This window comes from Cimex lectularius, unplaced genomic scaffold (assembly GCF_000648675.2).
Source record: "Cimex lectularius strain Harlan isolate CLEC.00 unplaced genomic scaffold, Clec_2.1 scaffold218, whole genome shotgun sequence".
Classification (NCBI taxonomy): domain Eukaryota; kingdom Metazoa; phylum Arthropoda; class Insecta; order Hemiptera; family Cimicidae; genus Cimex; species Cimex lectularius.
In genome coordinates this window covers 213410-236163 of record NW_019392822.1, presented here as the reverse complement: position 1 = coordinate 236163, position 22754 = coordinate 213410, and the positions used below count along the sequence as shown (strand labels likewise).

At 33.8% G+C, this 22754-nt stretch overlaps 2 protein-coding genes across 2 annotated transcripts; one reads left to right on the top strand and one right to left on the bottom strand.

The window, feature by feature from the left end:
• The first annotated feature begins 331 nt into the window (after nt 1-331).
• Nucleotides 332-6204, top strand: LOC106671148 (dynein intermediate chain 2, axonemal). The gene is made up of 11 exons (XM_024228427.1): nt 332-700; nt 2371-2532; nt 3070-3331; nt 3496-3605; nt 3668-3811; nt 3881-4024; nt 4506-4714; nt 4820-4955; nt 5016-5162; nt 5910-6092; nt 6181-6204. The coding sequence occupies exons 1-11, from the start codon at nt 485-487 to the stop codon at nt 6202-6204; spliced, it is 1737 nt and encodes a 578-aa protein (XP_024084195.1). The 5' UTR covers nt 332-484.
• A 5470-nt stretch (nt 6205-11674) lies between these two features.
• On the bottom strand, nt 11675-21656 carry LOC106672681 (transmembrane and TPR repeat-containing protein CG4050). Its single transcript, XM_014404294.2, has 15 exons — nt 21049-21656; nt 18808-18944; nt 18664-18745; nt 18503-18602; nt 18324-18439; nt 16835-17007; nt 16516-16771; nt 14751-14899; nt 14475-14693; nt 14321-14414; nt 13972-14262; nt 13729-13911; nt 13388-13672; nt 12793-12984; nt 11675-12348 (listed from the first exon to the last, which is right to left on the bottom strand). Exons 1-15 carry the CDS (start codon nt 21232-21234, stop codon nt 12292-12294), a joined length of 2520 nt encoding a protein of 839 aa, XP_014259780.1. The 5' UTR covers nt 21235-21656; the 3' UTR covers nt 11675-12291.
• Between the last annotated feature and the right edge of the window lie 1098 nt (nt 21657-22754).

Sequence of the window (22754 nt, the reverse complement as noted above, 5' to 3'; positions counted from 1 at the left end):
TGACATATCATCCGATGATAGTTCCATTTTGTTAAGGTAATTAACTGGTGCATGTTCTGTGAATGTACCATTTAGAGTTTTTAATTGCTTTCTGATGGGAAGGATTTTTTTTTATTTTTTATTTTTTTAGCCTTTTTGCCTTACGCTCAATCAAGCTGCTACAAATGGGTATATTGGGGAGGATGAAACTGCAACCCGACACAACCCGCGGCACCAAGAAGATATTACAGCATAACAGTCAATGACCTGACTGCTTTGCATTCCAAACCCCCGCTTCTTAGTATCCTAGTATTCTTTTCATCATCAGGGTTGGTTAATTTAAGTTATTGAGAGATGTGTTTAATTGAGCTACAACTTGTCTCTATGGGCAGGTCAAATGGGAATAGAATAACTTCGATAAATCAAGTTTTCCCTAGTCACATCTGTTTATCCGTTTCCAAGGATCCTCAAGTCGTCTGGTACTAGTCTTACAAGTTGCAAGACGATGGAGGAAGGCATCGTTGTCAAAACGCCAACAAGTGAAATATCTTATTCTTATTCGAAAGAGAGGAAACACTTCGGAGGGCCGTGCCGGTTCGGGGACACTGAAACCGAGCTCAGAATAGACATCATCCCTAACCCAGATCTGATGGAGGGTGCCCAAATCTTGGATGTCGTTGAAAAAGGGTGCCAAATTTCGGCCAGCCTTTCCCTACACGAAGTGAGTCGGATTTCTATCATAGGTTATACCTTAACTGAAGTACAACATAAGAATGTTGGAGATACACTTTTGGAAGAGCAACAAACTGTTACGTTGCGATTATACAATGAGTTTTATTTTGTTTCATGTAATTTTTGAAAAAGTTGTAGTAATAAAGGATAGAAAAGACAAAACGAAAAAGAACTATAGTTCAGTAAGAACCATCGTTCGTGAAGTATAGTTTTTATAGTTCATTAAAAACTATACTTCATTAAAAACCATAGTTGACTGAGAAAAGACCTGTTCTTTTTTTCTTTTTGGATAGTTCGTTTTAAACTAGTACATAAACAAACTGCACATTTCTAGATATTTTTATACATACATAATAATCGCAAGTAACCCACCATTTTCGGAATTTTTGAAAAATTCATATTAATACAGGTTAGAAAAGAAATAAACAAAAATAACTGTAGTCCACTAACAACCAGAGTTTGCAAGAACCATAGTGCACTAAGAACAATATGTAGTTCACTAAGAACCATAGTTCACTAAGACCTATCGCCCACTAAGGACTATATTTCACTAAAAAGAAAGATCGGCCAATAAAGTTCTTTTTCGGGAAGAGTTCGTTCGAACTAGTTGACGAACTACAAATCTCTAGATATTTTTATACATATATACATATCTCGAGTAATAATAATAACAATAATGTGGGAATTTTAGGGGTCGACAAAAAACTGAGGTCATCACCGGCCCTCTCCGTGTTTTTACTATGCGTATTTTTCAGCTCATATCTTGAATAACCCACCATTTTTGGAATTTTTTGAACTAGATCACTTAGAACTAAAATTTACGAAGAACTATAATTCACTAAGAACATTAGTTCATTAAAAACCATAGATCACTAGGACAATAAGTTCACTAATAACCATAGTTCACTAAGAATTACAGCTCACTAAGAACTATACTTTTTAATATAGTTCTTTTTCGGGGAAGTTCGTTTTTAACTAGTTTATGAACGAACTAAACACCTCAAGAAATTTTTATACATACTTAATAATTTCGAGTAACTCATCGTTTTCGGAATTTTTGACGAAGTCGTATACACGTTAAAAAATAAGACAATGAAAAACACTAATAACTATAATTCCATAAGAAACCATTCTAAGAACTGTAGTTCATTAAGAACCATAGTTCACTAAGAACTGTAGTTCATTAAGAACCATACCTCACTAAGAACTATAGTTGTTGTTCTAGTTGTTATATTGTTCAATAAAAATATAGTTAATCAAAAGCCATAGTTAACTAAGAACTATAGTTGATTAAGAATGCAAATTAGCAAGTGCATTTCGATTTTATAAGTCCTTTACTGTTGAAACTTTTATAATCGTGGTCCTGGGCTTGAATTATCATCACTCTTAGAATTCTTGATAAAAATTGCAAAATATGTATTCTTAAGTGTTCTTAACAATATACATTCTTTACAATTCCTTCTCTTCCAAAAGTGCCAATTTGAAGGTGGTAACTTTTAATATATGTGATTGTAATGATATAGTGATAGAGGTTGATTGATTGAATATCAACGCCTTATTAGACGAATGTATTAGATGGATTATACACCCTCGATCACTACATCATTACAATTGTAACTGTTGGCCAATCCTATCAAGATTTTTTAATATATGATTCAGGTGAACACAACAAGAGCGAACTACGTGCAAAGCGGTATGAACCACACTGAAGGCGGTTGGCCGAAAGACCTGAATTTCATGGACCCAGAACAAACGATCCGTTTCAGAAAAAAAGTGGAAAAAGATGAGATGTATACACATGGTATTCTACAGCTTTTATTAGTTAGTATATTAATGTATATGCAACGTGGAGTCTTATAATTTGTATCTGACATACGTTCAGGCTTAAACCATTCACACAGACAAGAGGAGAATGAAAAAAATCAAAATTGAAATTATCACAACTTACTGCTCAAAAATAAATAGTTAACAAACAATTAACAAACTAATAAATATAAACAAAAAAAGGCAATTCAAAACCAGGCATTCACATATTTGGACTAATAGCACCATTAGGAAAAGAAAGTAAAGACAAAACACATCATTGTCTTTATTAAAAACAATACATAATGTAAAAATAAAACGAGCTGAAGAATGTGATAATCAAAAAAGTACAAATATCAAGTAAACCAAGAATAACTAAACATATGAACAATTTGCCTCTTTCACCCCATCTATTCTTTCACAAACATACAGATCAACCACTTGTTTATTTTCCACCAGAGAGATGAGACAGACTAGGTTAACCTAATTAATGGGTTCATCAATTATAAAATATTGCTTCACCACAAATACTCAATTATTATTTGTTCGTTTTAGCCCATGGAGCATTGCGTTCATCAAAACAACGCAATAAATATTTACGAGCTTTATTTTTCTGAATGGGACGAAGGAGACACAGGTGAAGAAAGCAGGTTCAGGACTGTAAACGTTTTCAGAGACATGTGCACGCCAAAACGACCCGTGTCACACATTTCCTGGTCGCCCGACCAGGGATCCAGACTCGCAGTAACTCATGCGAATCTGAATTTTCAACACGATCTGTCTGAAAACTTGCATCATTCTTATATATGGCATATAGGTGAGATTAACATATCCAAAATATAAATTCTGTATGTTATCACAGCAATAAAATATAAATTCTCTGAAAAGCAAAGCATAAATCTATAAGGCAAAGAAGTAGCGTAAGGGAAATCATGAGACTTTCATAATTACACCTAGTTTCATAACAGATTTTCTTCCCAGAAAATCCCAACAAACCCGAGTTGGTTATTGATGCTGGTGTGCCTGTAGTATGCTTAGAATATAATCCTAGAGATTTAAACAATTTGGTCGGAGGACTTGGAAATGGGCAAGTGAGTGTTTCTCTACACACTTCTTCAAACTTATTGTCACTTCACTTTTATTGTCTATGTAGGTTGCGATATGGGATATAAGGAGAGGATCGCAGCCGCTCGACTTATGCGATCATTATCATAGTTTCAGAGACCCAGTTATGAGTGTACTTTGGATAAACTCAAAATCGGGTATGGAGTTTTTTTCTTCTTCGACAGATGGGCAAGTAAAGTTTTCCACAGGTTCAAAGAGACTAATTAGATTATACATGTAAGCTTGTTATTTTTTCATCAAGGTGAAATGGTGGGATGTGAGAAAATTGAAGTCGCCGTTGGAAACACTCATGCTTGACATAAGCAAAGGAGAAGACCAGTTGCTAAGTAGAGCATTGGGTGCATCAGTTTTAGAATATGAGCCAACAATACCTACAAGGTTTATGGTATATAATCAATTTAATTTTAAAATTTCTTAAATATCTCACTAAACAATATTTATATTATCTATAGTTTTTCAATATTTATTAACCTTAACCCCTCACATCAATTCTCTATAACCTAACCTGTCCTTAACCCTAATTCTCCATAACCTAACCTGTCCCTAACTCTAATTCCACCTAACCTAAACTACTCCTAATCCTACCTAGCCAGTCCCTAACACTAATCTGACCTATCCTGTCCCTAGCTCTAATCCTACCTAACCTAAGCTGTCCCCATTCCTACCAAAACTAACTTGTCCCTTTAACAGTCAAATAAATCAATTAAATAATACAGTTCACTCAACAGACAATAGCAAATGATTCAGATACCATATTAGTAGTATTGAATATCTTCTTAACTTAAATTGACCTCACTTTGAATTCATGTTTCCATGTTATTAAATTTTACCTTGTTTACACGATTTAAGTTGAGAATTTGAATCAGGTCGGCACAGAGAAAGGAATAGTAATTTGTGGAAACCGAAAAGGGAAAACGCCAAGTGAAAAATTAGGTGTGCAATATCAAGCGCATCATGGGCCAATTTGGTCGTTACAGCGAAACCCGGCATTCCTTAAGAATTTCCTCACAGTAGGTGATTGGACAGCCCGTGTCTGGTCTGAAGACTGTCGTGAATCATCGATCATCTGGACAAGGTAAACTCTGAAATCACTGAGCACTTATGTAGAATGAAATAATAGTAGATAAATGAAATAAAAATAAAAATTAGAATTTAAAAAAATGAAAATTGTTTGTTACAGTTATCAAAAGACAAAGCTCACTCGTGGTGCGTGGTCTCCCACCAAACCTTCTGTATTCTACACGACCAGAGTTGATGGGACACTGGATGTTTCAGACATACTCCAAAGCCAAAAAGAAGCCTGCCTCAGTATCAAGGTTTTCAGGGATGTATAAAAAATTATCATTAAGATTTAAAAGCAAATTTAACTTTTGCAGGTGTGTGATGAGCCTATTCATGGATTACGATGTCACGATAATGGTGAAGTTGTAGCGGTTGGAAATGATGTTGGAACAACTTATATAATAGAAATTTCAGAAAAACTTGTGAAAGCATCCAAGAACGACAAAGCATACCTTACAGCAGTAAGCTTTCACAAATATTTAAAGAATATTTTATGACCAGAATTAAATATGTTTAAATAAGTAACAGGCTATTTAAATTATTGTTGGAGTTATGTAATTTTAGTTTTCACAGATATTTTATTTAGCCCTAGTTTTCAATTTTTCTATCCCATGTCATAGAACGCTGCACCTTTAGTGTCAGTAAGTTTGTGGTGAATCTGTAGTTGTTCATTTCTGATAAATCATTCCACATCTACCACAATGTGGAGTATGGGAAAAATTTGTACAAGTTCATCTCATTTTCTGTCTTTAGTTTTGACTTTCTATTTTGTAAAAAAAGACAGGCGAGTTTGGAAGTTCCATATCAGGATTTTCCAAGTTCAGTTCCAGGCTATAGACTCTCCATCCACTTTCAGTTGTGGGGGTTTGGTGTACTATGGAATGTGAATATTTTTGCACCATAGTTGCATCAATTAAGTTCACTTTTCCTATCTTAAAGTACAGGTTAGGTTAAGTAGGGTTAGGGTCAAAGGTATTCTAGGTTAGGTACAGTTTTACCTGATAAAGCAGACTGAGATAAAGTGTTCTCAGTTAATGCTGACTGGTATACAAGTGATTTTGAGACGGTATGGGCCAGGAGCTAGTATCCATGAAAATAAACCAGGACTATAAGTCACACGACCATTGGGAAATATGTTACTATTGTCTTTCAGGCACAGATCAAAAGGATAATGGCTAACACTTGTAATATTTTATATTCTGTTTAAGATGTTCGAACGTGAGAGTAGAAGGGAAAAAATTATCGAGGCGAAATTGAGAGAGCAAAGATTGAAAATGCGTGCCAAACAGGAACCAGTTGGTCAGAAGTCGATGCTTCCGAACATACCTCCTCAGTTAAATGATGAAGCAATGGAACATTTAACAAAAGAATTCTTTGCAAAAATAGAACAGGTAAAACGATTTCATGTATTTATTAGCAAAAATGTGCTAAGCACTGAGGAAAGAAAATATTTACATCGGTTTTCTTTATATTTTCTAGGACTTTCACCCAATTGAAGAATGAATGTATTTATTAAAGATGAAATTCTTTAAATTAAAATGTGTTTTTGTTATTTCTTTCCTATAAAAACCCTTTCGCAAGGTTTTCCACCAATGGAACCGTATTTTATATATCATTATTGCTAGAGAAAAGTGGTTTTTTATGGAGGATGCAGGAGGGTTAGAATGTTTTGAGGAAAAGTAAAAACATTTAAAATGGTGTGAACATACCGCCCACCAAAATTAAATAATTTTTCTTCACCTGGAAAGGAATATTGCAGTAGGAATCAAAGGAAGGATTTGAAAAATAGGAAGCAGAACTTCCAGCACTCCAGAACTGAGAATTGACAAGAAGCAAACAAAAAGAGACAAAAGGGCAAAAAGAAGTCAACAGGCAGCAAGTACAAACTGTCATCACACAATGTACAATATCATGCCTGGGATGCAATGCCTCTATAAAACCAACATGCCAGGGAGTGGCTAAACTAAATCTACAACCTTCGTCCACCACCACCAAAATATCTGAAATACCCATCTTTGGTTTTACCAATTCCTAATGCACTGTTTATTGAGGAGGGATAATTAATTAATTTGTATTTGATATATTATTATGTATTGCAAGAGAAAAGTACCTAATTTTAATGAATTCTTGGTGTCTTTTCCTGAAGGATATGGGCGGGTTTTGGGGTAATATAAAACCATTTTAAAATGTCACAAACATACCCCCACCAAAATTAGAATAATCTCCCTCCCCTGAGAAAGGAATATTGTGATAGGAAGCAGAATTGAGAAATGACAAGAATAAAAAAAATAAATAAAAGGACAAATGCAAGTAAACAAGAAGCATGTATGAACAGTCATTGCACAAAGGTATAATATCATGCTGGAATTCAAAGCCTCTATAACGCCAACAGGTCTGGACAGTGATCAACATGTGAACCATCCACCACTGCCAAAATATCTGAAATATCTGTCTTTATTATCCCAATTCCTTTATTGTTTATTGACTGACTCACAACACAAAGTATACAATGAAGACGTTTTCTTCTGAAAATATTTTACCGCTTATTTGGTTGATACTGTCATTTTAACCAGAAACTTGCACACAGTTTGAAGAATAACCACTGCTCCCATCTACTACAATAGTTTTCTTCTCCCAGCAGCTAATGTAGTCTGCTTCCTTGGGACATCGACAAACAACTTATATAAAACCTACACGCACCTCAAAAGACAAAAACTTCACAGACTTCAGACTTCATGACATTTACATCACCATTCTGAGATCCATTTGACCAAATATTCCAACATTTAATGTATCCTTACAATTGAAAATCTTCCAAATCTAATCAACAATCTTACCATTCATGACCTCATTAAATATCATCTTGAATTAAGCCATCTACATGAAGTTTCACAGGCCATCCTATCATCCAAATCCATCCCGCATCATTCCAGGAGATATCAGCGTCACTGGTCAATTTTCTATTTTCACAGTAGTAGCGTATCACTTTATCTTAAAAACAAGTCACCTAGGCAGAAGGGATGAGTATATCAATGAAGTCGCTTGCTTTAATTTAGTCACCTTTGACCTATTCGGTCAGCTGTGTATGAGTTACAAGGTTGAAGAATTGAGAACTCTTCTTGCAATATGTAATTTTTCTTTTTAGGTATGTATTATGTATTTTCTCAAATCTTATTTATCACTTAGCCGGTTTTTCCTGTTCAGTTCAGTTACATCCTATTATTTATCATTTTATCTCTTCTAACAAATAGTAAACAGTATTAGTTGTGCTTAAACTGTCTGGTAGGAGGGTTCCCATTTTGATACCTAAATTTTGAATAACTAAGCACCTCATTTGCTTAATTTAGACATTAAACATACTTAGACATCAATAAAAGAACTGAAAATATTCTTGAGTGATGTTGAGGAAGCATCGGTGTTTTAAAAACATTAAATCGTGTATATGTAACCTAACCTGTCGCCCTAAAGTAAAGAAAAAGTAATAACTCTCATACAGTCCAACAACCCGTTGGGTACCTAACCTAACCATTCCAACATCCGCATTAATAATAGGTCAATGCTGAATCAACTATATTCATGAAATTGAGTATCCCAATATGTATTTTATGTATAATAATATCCTATATAATTATTATTGTAATTTAGGATCAATATTATTAATGTATGTCTTATTAATGTATTGACTACTGTATAGGACAACCATGGTTACAATTTCAGTATAGAATCTGCAACTTGTTCCCCTATCAACTCGGATATTCACTGTTTGGTACCATGAGTTTCAAAACTGTAAGTAGAGGTCCATATTTGTTAACATTGCGCAATATTTTACTAATTGTTTCAAAGTCCTGTTGAAGGATATTCCCAGAAAGTTCCATAAAAGAACTGTGTGCTACAAAATCCTAACCCGAAGCTACCATCCCTATATCAATATTACATCACTACTGACAGAACTGATGAAGTTTGAATAATACTTTTTATCCAGGTCTTTTTAAAAAGTATAATTTATTAAAATAATTAATACAATCAATTATGGCTATTAAATACATATATAGTTTAATTTAAATATCAATGTTGATCTATGTGTCTAATTCCTTTTTAAACATATCATTGTTTATCTGGGGCCGCTGGTCACTACAGTTTGGCATTTAGATCTACACAGACAAGACACTACCTTCAAGGTAGTTGAGTACATTCCGTTGTTCCTCTGCTTATTTCCCTAGGCATTAGTATCACCTTTCCACAGTGGCTGTATCATTTCCAGACTCTATTGCTTTGCAGTCACATTAGACATATTACAATTTTAGTTTTGACAAAGTTTTAATTAAATGGGGATACGGCAGTATAATTGTCTATTATTTTTCTTCCAACTTGCTGAGAAAGTGAGAGGTTTTTATTTTCCTGTTTGAGTTGGTAAGGAACTTCTTTGTTTTGCACCATGAATTCATCAGAAAATCATATCATTTGTTCAGTTGTTCAGTTCCGCTTTTCTTAATTTGTCAGCTTGTTGTTTGCCTCATGTCCCGATGCCCAGGCGATTTGCTTAAAATTCTATTGGGGTTTCTTTGCCCCTATCGTTGTCATCTCCTTGAAGATTTTTTCACACCTAGAAGTTCTCTTTTAATTTTTCATACTTCAATCGAGAAAATATCCACAAGCAATCAAATTGTTAAAAATTATTGGCCATATTCAGTGTTCAATTAACAAAGACACAAAAAAACTAGTGATTCAGTTTTTACAGTGTTTATTAAAAAAATAATTCCAAACTAAAAAAAAGTTGCATTCAATACAACAATCAATTCAAACAACTTAAAACTATAAAGTGAGACATTTTTCAAATTATGAACAATTACTCTTTGAAACTTATATTTTTTTTAAGTACTGACTGACAAAACACATAACAAAACATATTACGGTTTAAACTTCGGAGAAGAAATATTTTTCTATGCGAAAAAACCCCATCCTTTTCAGAGATTTCTGCAATAAATGTCACGAAAATCAGAATGATAGCAATTATTAAAAATAGTAGTATATTTACAATAATCTGCACCTAGACAGTATTTTTTTTCTTAGTGTTTAACAACATTCAATCCATTTATTTTTTTAACATAGATAATACAGAATATCTAAACACAATTGATTAAGTACTTAGGACACATTTTGGGTTTATTTGTTACAAATTAAATTACTAGTTACTAAGGAATGTTTTATAAGTAATAAATAGAACAGATTTACATTGTTGATTTACAAATGACACAAATCCAAATAGTTAACTTAATTAGTTGCAAAAGAGCTCTAAATGTTAATGAAAAGATCATAAGATTTTACCGCTTTTAAATTTAAATACAATAATTGAAATAGTAAACTTTATTAATTTAAAGTGGAATGATGAAGATTTGAAATTAACCTGTAGTATAACAATGGATTATAACATTGTGCTTATGTGTTTGTACAATTTTTCTGTCAAACTATAATTTAGACAGATAAGTTATATAATGGCTAATTTATCAGCAGGATTTCAAGACTAATTTGAATGCCACTGACAACACAGTCTGTTAATTTTTTTTACTCCAGGAAATTATAAAAAAATATTTGTACTAAAATTACCATTTAAATAATTATTTGTCAAGTTTTTATAAATCGCTGATATGCTATACTAATCAAATATAAATTAAGTTAAAAAAAGTAAATATCAAAATTAACAGAATTAATTAAAACCATTGATTATTAGTTAAAAACTATATTTAATATGAATTAAAATATAGTTAGTAATATCGTAACATAAGTCCATAATGTTTTTCAACAATTTGATTTTTCAAAGTACGCCATTTTTCACCTTGTCTGAACCGAAAACCGGCATGCATTTCATGGTGTATACACAGCGCACTTCAGGTGGTTCGAGATCTTATATATCAAAAAGGCAGATGATGTAGCTCACAACTTCCAGTCCTGACCCTCACATGCTAAAGTCAGATCGACAGAGAAGCTATCATGTGTCAAGAGCACAATTGATGTGCCCTCAAAGGCTCTGAATTGAAGAACCATCCTCACCTGTTTAAGAATAGGCCATACAAGGCTGACACACAGACATTTACTTCTAGGGTAGGATTGCCACCCGATATGAGAATTGTGCTCGACTCTAGGTCCCCTGTTCTGATTTTTGGAGGAAACGAGGATGGTTTGATAGAGTGAAATATTTATTAGGATGAATGTGTAGTGTGAGAGATAGTGAACTATTAAACAGTATATAGCATGTGTAAAAGGTGATGAAAGAATATTTAGTAAATAGGAAAGAATAAGTGAGGGTGTGTCTAAATTTAAAATCGTTTTGGGGGCTGATCTGGCTGATTAGCAAGAGGTTTTCCATCAGGCTGACGCTCGCCCCAAAATCGTTAGAGCTTGACTGGGATGTGGTACAAACAGTACAGTTAACTCTCATTATCCACAGGGATATGTACAAAGAATCATTGTGGATAATGCAAACCATGAATAATAATAAGAAACATCTCGAATTTTAGGATTTTGCATTTTCTTCCATCTGCATACCAGACACTTTCTGTTTCATGTGAACCTATCGTCAATGTTATGTATGAACGAACGTATACATATTTAAGGTTTTTTCAATAAGAACAATACAATGTATATAAACAGAAAGTTTATTCCGTGCAGGAAAACAATATGAACTTGTTATTATTTAGAGATCGTGAGTTGCAGTCTGGTGTGATGTGGGTTTAGAAAATCAACAATGGCACACCTACACAGAAAACACACACTTTGAGTGAGTACAAATACTCTGATTAAACCTAAAATTTCTATATTGTGTACATCATTGTATAAATTCATATTAATATCTGATACGTATTACTATAATCTAAACAATGTTTATAAATCCCAAACCCTGAAGATCTCAATAAAGATCAAAACATTGGCACAATAAAGAAAATGTTTTCTAAACCCCACATCACACCACACCGCATCTCATGATCTCTATTAATCATGAAAACAATTTACTTGAGGAATGCTGAAATCACAGCAAGATGTTCTGGGAGGATGGAATTACAGATAGTGGAATACAATGGTTAATGATTTGTTTTCAAGTACCTGAAATTTTCATTAAAACTTACCATGAAAAAATACTATGGACTTATTTTACAACATGAATTTTTATATTAATAATACACCGACAGGTACAAAAATAGCTCACTAGATGCTTTTCATTTTCTAAGCCTTAAGAAAACTCTGTTATTAATTTGTCTTAGGTGTAACTGTGTTACCTTTGTCAGAATTAACTTTATTAGTGATCAATCATAAAGAGCTCTTTTTTTAAATTTTTAACTGGGTAAATAAAATTTCAAATTTTCACGGCGCAAATAATGTACATTTAATTATTTAGATAATCTTGAATTTACAGAGAAAAAAATTACTTTGCAGTATTTCTCTTCAATCACAATCAGCCATTTATCACCCCGAAAAATAAAAAAATAAATAAAAATTAACTGTCTCTTCGGAAAAATAACAACTATATTTTTATATGTTGTCTTTCTTATCTAAGTATCGTTTACCAATTGAGGATTAAATCTCAAATTTAATCATCTAATTGTTATAATTCTCCTCCACTGGCTTGGGTGGTTCCGTGGACTCGTCGTTTTTCTGCAATTAAACATATTGGCACATAAACAATACAAATGAAACAGATAAATGTTATATAATAACAATAATAATATAAAGGAAAGTTGTCATGCTTCTACTTTTGTCATGAGAACCTTTGGTTCGGTAAAGCTGATCAACTAAACTATTCAGTTTTAATTGATCAACAAAAGTTGAAAGTGACAAGTATGAGAAAGTGCCTTGAATGGGTTGCAAATCAAAATTGATAAACTTTTATTGAAATGTGTGAACAAAAACTGATTCGATCAAATTTTTCATCAATAAAAGTTGAATTGTGACTCATCTTAAAGAAAACGGAGCAAAGAGTAAGAGAAAAAGGGGTCAATTTTAAAAGATATTAGTTGTTAAAGATTACTTTTTTGTTACGTTTTGTATGCATTATAATTTAAAGTTAAGTAGGACAATATTTAAAGTATGTAAACTCACTTTAGCCATCGCAATTCGTGACTGTACAATAGACAAATGTCTTAAGACGTAATCTTCATTTGGAGCGAGCTTGTGTGCCCTCTTTAGGCACGTTTCAGCTCGTTCGAGCGATCCTCTTTCAACATAGACAACGCACAAATTATGTACTCCCTGGATATTATTCGGTTCCAGTTCTAAAATCCGTTTATAGCACTGAAATATATTATTTGTATTAGTTTAAACAATTTACTGGACAAAAGAATAATAGTTTTAACAAGTTCGTTACAGCATGGATTTGTAATATAATTCCCAAAATATGGGTTTTTTTAAAGGCAAAACTTGGAAAAGACGTCCATAATAGAAGTGTTTAATATTTTAAATAACAAGATATTTCCATTCCATCAAAAATCGCCATTACCATTACCATAACGGTTTAAAAACCATTTTATTATATTATTACAATTGAGTACATTTTTGCAATGAATATTTGTTTATCTTTTGATGAAACGTAACACATTTACTCTTTCCTGGGAAATAAAATTTTACATATCTAACAGAAAAAGTTAAGTTAATCAGTTATGTAGTGCTTTATTCCAATATTTAAAAAAAAACTTACATTTTCTGCAGCATCAAGATCTTTAATGTTGTTAATATAAATATCTCCTAATAATATTAGCCCTTTGACATGATCTGGATGGAATCGGACTAATTGATTGAGGAAAGGCGCCGCTTCTAGTGGCCTGTGATCATCCGCTAGCAAGAGCGCTAGATTAAATAAAGCTGAACGGAAATCTGGCTTTATTTGTATAGCTCTTCTAAACCAATTCTCTGCTCCAGCCAAATCTCTGTCATCCATAGCCAGCATTCCAAGATTGAAGTGAACCCTTTCATTATTTGTGTCCTGCAAATATTGTTTGATTAATAAATTCATTAAAAAACAAACAAATTTAAATCAACCTTTTGTAGCAATTTTAGTAGCCTTTCTCTGGCCAATTTCCTTAGTTCGGCCCTTCCTAACTCTTGTAGAAGAATAGCAGAGTTGAGCAGAGCTTGCTCATGCTCAGGATCATATTCTAAGGCTTTATCCAAATAAGCGAGGGCTTGCGAAGCTTTTCCTTGTTCAAGGAAAACAACTCCAAGCTGTTAACGATCAAATAAATCATTAAAGTTATCTGTTTGTAAAAGAACTAAAGACCTTACATTGTAATAAATATCAGGGTTGTTACTATCATAAAATAAAGCTCTTTCATATACTTCTTGTGCCTCTTTGGTACGATTGAGTTTTAATAGTACATCTCCTCGATTGATATACGCTTGAGTATAATCGGCTCGCATACTTATAGCCTGCCTGTACAGTAAATCCGCTTCTTCCAATCTAGTTTCATTTTTGGCAATTAAATTGGCTAGATTTAAAAATACATTTAGGTGATTTGGTGCTATACGAGCCTGATAACTTTGGCCAGGTTTGGCTTTTGGTAATAAAGATTTTGCCTGTAATATATATTTTTTTAAAGAATATTCAACACATATTACATAATCAAATAAAAACCTTTAAGTAGGCCTCTTCAGCTTCTTTGAACATATTTAAATGATTATAAGTTCGCCCAACATTTATGTGAGCACCGATATCATCTTGCTGAACGCTGCAAAATTTTTTTGGTTAATTGTGAAAATGTCTGGCATCACTGTAAATTTAAAAATACCTGACGGCTTTATTGAAAAACTGAAGTGCTTCATAGAAACGCCCCTGAGATTCAAGCGCATGTCCGACATTATTGAATAATTTTGCATTTTTCTGATTTACGCGCAATCCTGCCATGAATAACGAGTATTCTGTTTCCCAATCCCAATTTCTCCTGTACGTTTTACAACTGTGGCACAAGATCAAGACAATCAAGCCGATCCAAGACAACTTCTTAAACCTGATAAGGGTATAATGTTAAAAAAAAAAAATTATACACTCAATTCGACTTCCTTACTTATTTGTGTAGACGAGGAACCATCCATATGACACCAACATGCAAAATCCCATAGACGGCATGTAAAGTACCCTTTCCGCAACAACAAACCCAACTGGGAAAAGAATATTTGAAGCAGGCAGAAAGGGAAAAACCATAAATGCCAATCCCTGAAAAAGATAACATTATAAATTAAGAATAAATAGTATAAATAAGAACAGTCACACTTTTAACATAAATGAGAACGTGTAATTTGGTGTGCCTATTCTTGCCATCTTCAGTGTGGATAGGGTGATTTTTGAAAATATTATTATTGGGTTGTCCGGAAAATAATGCAGGATTTTGGTATTAAACAAAAAAAAAGAAACTAGTTACTTTAAAGCAATGTTCTTTAATCANTCCACTCGAACACTAACTTCCCATCTCAACCCCACCTTTTGAATTTTCCCTCCTTTTTGCCATTTTTCAAATGTCGTGTAATCGGATTGGATTCTCCACGACAAATGAAATGGCCACGGAAAGCTTTAGTGAAGTATACTTCATTTTAAATCATTAAATTCACCAATTTCGTGGTCCTCTTGACTAATTAATATATTACAATTAATTAAGGTTTTTAGTTGAGATAAAAAGTCAATGGCACGAGTGGGATTCGAACCCATGATCTTCGGCTAGATACGCCGCTGCTCTACTACTTGAGCTATCGTGACCTCGATCCACTCGGACACTAACTTCCCATCTCAACCCCACCTTTTGAATTTTCCCTCATTTTTGCCATTTGAGCGTTCTTTCCCTAGTAGCCAAATGAAAAAAATCTTATAAGTAATTGACATAGTCTTTTAAATTTGTTTTCCTGGCGTTGTTGTGCAAAGGTTATTATATGTTAGTTAATATTCTAGGATTCTATTAAGTCAGATTGGATATATAAAAAGTTACAAAACTCAACTCTGCAACAATGACCAAGAATAATTCTTCGGTTTGATGGATGCCCTGAACACAATTTTTTGCAGGTGAAAGTTCCTACGCCAATCATTACCTAGCAACCTCAGTTGAAGAACTGAGGCAAAGGATAGAGAATGATTGTCAATCCATCTCCCATGACTCTATCGCTCTGAGCACTGTTGAAGAGTGGTTAAAAAGAGCAAATCTTTGCATCTTTATGCACGGCAGACAGTTCGAACATGAAATGTGATTAATAAATAGAAAACCAAATGACTATTTTTTTTACTTTTTGCCAACTTTGTCATTTTTGACCAATTTAAAATCCGATTGCACCATTGTTTTCAGCATTAAAAAAGACCTTTAAAATTATGCGTAAGGATGCATAGGGTCATATTTGAAATTCTGAAGTTGAATTGGGCCTGAAGTACCATGTATAATTTTTACTCTAATGAAGGTAAAAATTTGAAACTAGACCAAAAAATATTAAACTTTTTTTTATTTATTTATTTATTTTTTTTAAAGCATTGGTTCAAGAGAAATTCAGCTGGGCCATCTACAAAGGACACCCTGTATAATAATGATTGAAATATATGCACAACAAAGGCAGAAAAACATGAAAAAACTGTAAATTACTTAAAAGATTTTCTCTCTCAACTCCTAGTTCTGATTAGAAAAAAAGCTTTTAAACATGTCTAATATTTTTCAACCTAGTATTACCAAAAAAAGTTTCATTAAAATCGGTGATCCCATTTTGTTCTCCCCTTGTTTGTTTAAACATATTTTTTTACTAATAAATAATTATATATATATTAAAAAAAAAAAACTAAATTGCTAAAATTGTACTTACCATAATAATCACAGTCCCTTTTTGCCTATTTCTAGTTGTAACAGCACTATGAATTAACGCACCTAATGTTAAATACATTAATAAAGTTGATATATTTCTTAAGTCTGTGAACGAAGAAACAAGTGGAATAGTGCCCATCGTCCAGTCACAACATAAATCACAAGGAAACAAAAGTAACCACGTATTTAACGATATAAGGTAATGGTATGACAATTGCCGAGTTGGAGATGGAGACGCTGATGCTGGATTATCAAACCTGAAAAATTTAAGTGATTGCAATAACAGTTATTTTTGAGAAATAATATTTTAAAAAATCCACCTTGTGAAAACTGGGAGCCTTGCGCCCATAACCATTATTCTAATAATAAGTAACGCCACTGAAATTGCAATAAGAAAAATGATTCTTTTCGTAGCCTGTGGCGACCAACTTTTGATAATAGGCTTCCCACAGAATATCCATTTCATAAACTTTATAAACTCATACGGTTGGATCTGTAATTAATAAAAAATGTATAATACATCTTATAATTTTGTTTACACGAGTATCATTTATTATTTATTATTGCATAGAATTGGTTTCTGCAAGAACATCATACCAGAAGATTAAGTCAACTGAACTGAACCAAGGCACTAGCAAAAGTACAATAAGCTAAAAGGCAGCATCCTCTCATCATCATACCAGTAGAGCGATACGTGAATTTATTTTTATTTATTGTTATTTTTTAAACAAAGATCTTGTGGTGACCATGACTCGATACAGATATTTACCACCAAACACTATGGTTACCACGACAGAACACCATAGCACACCGCACACCACAGGCGTTATTAGTCATACATATCAGGACAATGCTTACAGCAGCCAATAGAGGCAAGGATCGAAGAAGAGAGGAAGCGATTCCTCTATATAAGAGCAGTCCCGGTTCATGGCATTACAACCAGAAACTGGCTACCATTCAATCGGCTCCAAAGCCATCAACCGAGAGCATCGATGCAGATTCAAGCCTGTATTCATGCTCTCAGTCAACTGTGATCACATCTGATGATTTTTTTTAGAATGTCAACTTTCAATGGCAAAACTTTTTTTTTTTTGAGCTAGATACACAACTTTTTACATGAACATTTTCACATCATTGACTAGGTGAGGAATGGTTAGGTTATGGGAGGTTACATATTTATGATTCAATGTTTATTATGAACAGAGAAAATATGCGAGTGGTTTTTTATTCAATATTGATAGAACCAATTTGAAAAAAAAACCCTGCAATACCGAGCATGTATAGTTTTGAAAATGTCAAGTTTCAAATTTGAAAGTGGATTTGCAATCAGTACATTCTATATTGGAATTGTAAACTCCAGCTGGCTACTCTATTGAGTGATATTCCTCTGTCAACTATCAAAGTAAGTTTATCTATGTAGAGGTATGGTTCAGTTATATAGTTCATTAAGAGCTATAGTGCACTTCACTACGGGCTATAGTTCATTCATAATTAACAGAGAGCTATAGTATATTAAGAGCTATAGTTAATTTATAATTCACAAAAACTATAATACACTAAAAGCTAGTTCATTGAGTGCAATATTTCACTAACAGACATGGTTCACAAACAGTTGTAATACTAGTTATTCCTCTCACTCTGATAAATACATTTAAAATGAAATACAAGAAATTTTACTAAGTAAAAACAACTATATACCAGAGCACTAATTGATTTTGACATGCATTTAATTCAATTAATCACAATTCCTGTTACATTGATATTTCAATTGTTGACATATGATTAGAAATTTATAAATCAGTCTTTTACCTTCTGAGCAATGAATATTTCATATATAGAACAAATTGATGTAATTGTGATCCCTTGTTCTTTGCACAGCATGGCCCCAGCCACACTTGCGAAACATAAAAACAAAAGGTGCCAACCTGCATTTAAAATAAAGTAATTATAGTTAACTTCAAAACGGTAAATTAAATTTCATTTCTCACCGAATTTATTTTTTTCTTTTGTCGCTTTAACATACAGGAGAAATGCGATCAAAAAGTAGAGCGATGACAATGTTTCGGCTCGACCGACTACCCCAGTCACCTATTCATAAATGATTTAATGTTACATCAAAAATTGTTTTATAATTTGTGTAACAACTTACTGCCTCTGTGTGTATCGGGTGGACAGTAAAAAGTAAAGCTGCGATGAAACTTGGCAAATCGGGAAGAAATATAGAGCAGACTCTGTTACAATAAATAAAACTCCAATTAGCTTCGACCGAATATAAATATAAAGCACAAATTACCTCAAATATAGAAGAGAAACAACTGAATGCAATATAACATTCACCAAATGATAGCCGAAGGGTTCCAACTGTTGGATGTAATAGTTCAAACGGAATGTAAGTACACATAATGGCCTGTATGACTTGTGGCTTTGTTCCTAAAACATTACAAAAGGAAATACTTCAATAATCATGCTGTCTCATAGAATTTTATATTAGTTTTTAGTTGATATTTGTCAATCATTGATGTAATGAATGTTATTTATCAAGTGATTGGTGAAAACTTAAGCTACTTTAGAAATAAGAAACTAAGAGGACACTCAAGGAAAAATATTCATTTCCAGGGGGAAAATTTGTGTGACAAATTGTGGCAAGTCGTTGCCAATCATCTTTTTGTGGTAGTCAAGAAGGCAGTGGTTGGTAAAAAAGTCTATAATTTCCCTCAAATCTTGTCTGAAAAGAGAGGAGTTCCTTCGTCTTCTTTTTTGAAAAATATCAAATCTCTTAGCTTGCCTCATACTTAGTACATGTTCTGGCGACATCCACTTTTTGGAAATGACTCATGACACCACAGTGGTGTTATCAGATATGAACATTGATGAGGTTAAAGTCAAGAAGGCAGTGGTTGGTAAAAAAGTCTATAATTTCCCTCAAATCTTGTCTGAAAAGAGAGGAGTTCCTTCGTCTTCTTTTTTGAAAAATATCAAATCTCTTAGCTTGCCTCATACTTAGTACATGTTCTGGCGACATCCACTTTTTGGAAATGACTCATGACACCACAGTGGTGTTATCAGATATGAACATTGATGAGGTTAAAGTTAAAAGGGGTCAGCCTCTTTATTATGTATTATGTATATGTGTATTATGCAATCTCTGTTATTATCTATATCTTTCCATTAAGCGTAAGAGTTTTTATCAGGTCCCAAAACATTGCTAAGGACTCCCAGGTGAAGAAATTTTAGACCTTTGCACCAACAGAGGACATTTTTGATGTTCCTTCAATATCTGCACAGGATTGTTTCTGCTGTGAGTCTATATGACTCACTCATCTACTCTCAATCTAATCCACATCCTAGGTTTAATAGTTGTGCTGTTTCTGTTATGGTCCTTTGATGAATTTTTTTTCACATGCCTCTGTCCTGGAATTCATTCCCATTGACCTGAGGATTTATTCTTAACCCATTGTCATATAGATTTACATTTTTTGGCAATTTGATATTGCAGGACAGCACCTTAGGCCTAGCCAGCTAGTGCCCAGGGTCTCTGCCTACACCATGGGGCGAGCCTCTCATCATCTGAGTTTACGCACACAATCTTGTCAGCAAGGACCCAGGGTCGACATCCTCCAAGATTCGCAACCTGTGGTCAGGGTATAAAAAAAAGACCTGTACCAGAGACCATGTCAGTCTGAAAGAGTTGATGGTGCTGAGTTCATCCATCGCCTCCAAGAACGACCCAGCATGATAACATTCTTCCAGCAATAAAATCCTAATACAAGTGAGGGGCGCTAGCCCTTAAACTGGAGTGTTTATTTAAAACCCGGGTCTATGCCCTCATCCATGCCTTAATTCAAGGCTCATGGGATATGGTCTCACAATCTGAGGTCAGCAAGGGATCCACCAGTCAGATAGAGATCAGTCGATAATTATGAGTACATCCACTGCCTCAAGGTCTACACCCATGCTTGAAGACTGTGTGCTGAGCTTGGTCAGCAAGGACAAGGGATCTACACGCTGCAACATTTGCAACCTGAGGTGAAGGTATAAGACCGGTTCTTTCCAGAGAACACCAGTCAGATAGAGATCAGTGTGAGGAGGTGATGGTTCTGAGTTCATCCACCACCTCCAAGATGTATGATCCAGCATGAGAACTATGATGATTATTTAAATCTGATTGTAGCCCAGGGTGGAGCATTTATTTAATTAAACCCTTTTCCCAGTATAAGACCGCTGTACATGTTGATAGAGATATCCCGCCCAGATTAAACTTATATAGTCAATTTATCAGTTTCAATGTTGCCCTTCTGCCCTTGTACCCAAAAAGGAGTAATTTTATTGTTCAGATTTGGACGATATCTCTTTGATGCTGTTTATACATACGAGATAGGATTTTAGCGTCTAAGGGCCGTTTTGTTCTCAAGACCTATCTGAGGGAATAAACACAAAATCGCTTATGCTTTTACTGGGTTTGAAGGTTGAATGGATTGGAAAGAGTATGTTTGGCAATTAACATAAATGAAAGAGAGACAAAAACAAGACTTGCCTTGTGAATCGGTGTGCCCCAAAAGTCGTTGAAAAAGATATTTTTGATGGGGGTGTGCGGTCTTAAGTCTCGATTCTCTTTGATAGCGCTGATGTCATCGAAGACAAAGCCACAATAGAAACTATTGTAATAACAGAGGAGGCTGAGCAAGAGTATAATAAAAGACCTAACGTGATCCTTGCCCATCTCATGAAATTACCGGCAAAACGATTGTAAAAAAACGTAACAGACCGACATTTGAGAGGATCTCGACGTTTTTTAACAGAACGAGAAATACTTGTTTTCGAACATGTTCCAGGGAAAAGCCATCCAGTCTTTGAAAACCGAGTGGTTCAGAATTCATGAAAGTTGCCCGGACAGAGATGGTCCGACTGATGGAGATCCATTTTGGGCTCAGGTGTAGAAGCCGTTCTTGCCGACGGAAATTTATCCAATCCGATAAACATGTGTGACAATTTTCGTATTTTCCGATTTGTAATTAAAAGCGCGGAAGAATGGATTTTTCATGAAATTTGTTTGTAAACATTTGACGATAGGAGATAACTTCTTTCCATAAACTTCCCGGGTCTAACCTGAAAAGATTATAACCCGCACCAATTGAAAACAAATTAACATAACTTTCATTAGTGAACCATATTCCGTTTTATTTGAAGACAAATTTTCAATCCGTTTTTTCATGACGAGAAAAATTAATTTTAGGAAAAACTTGATAAATTGGTACTTGTCAACATTCGGCCCGGGACTCCCTCCAGATTGATTTTCGATTTAATATCCAAAGGAGTAAAACATATTTTTTTAAAAATATTGAATGAACTATACCTCCTAGAAAATTATAAATGAATTTTTAGTGGATCATAGCTATTGCTGAGTTATAAGTGAACTGTAGCTCTTACTGAACGGTAAGTGAATCATGGATTTTAGAAAATTGTGAATTATAAGTGAACTTTTGCTGAATCAAATTTTTTAGTGTCTTATAAGTGAATTTTACTTCTTTGTGAATATAAGTGAACCACAGCTCTTAGTGAAGCTGTTAGTGACTGGTGAAATATAAGTGAACTTTTAGTGAATCATACTATTTAGTGAACGGTAAGTGAACCATAGCTCTTACTGACTTGTGAATTATAAGTGAACTTTTAGTGAATCATACCATTTAGTGAACTGTAGCTCTTAGTGAACGGTGAGTGAACCATTGATCTTAGTGACATGGGAATTATAAGCGAACTTTTAGTTAATCAGAGCTTTTAGTGTCTTATACGTGAACTGTACTTCTCGGAGAACATAAGTAAAGCACAGCTCTTAATGACTCGTGAATTATAAGAGAACTTTTAGTGAATCAAAGCTTTTAGTGTCGTTTAAATGAATTGTACTTCTATGTGAATATAAGTTAACCACAGCTCTTAGTGAACGGTAAGTGAACCATAGCTCTTAGTGACATGTGAATTATATGTGAATATTAGGTCGTAGTGAATTGAGGATTATAAGTGAACCATATGTCTTAGAGAATTGTGAATTATGTGTGAACGGGAAGTGAACCATAGCTCTTAGTGATATGTGAATTTAAGTGAACTTTTAGTGAATCATACCATTAAGTGAACGGTAAGTGAACCATAGCTCTTAGTGACATGTGAATTATAAGTGAACTTTTAGTGAATCATACTATTTAGTGAACGGTAAGTGAACCATAGCTCTTAGTGAACGGTAAGTGA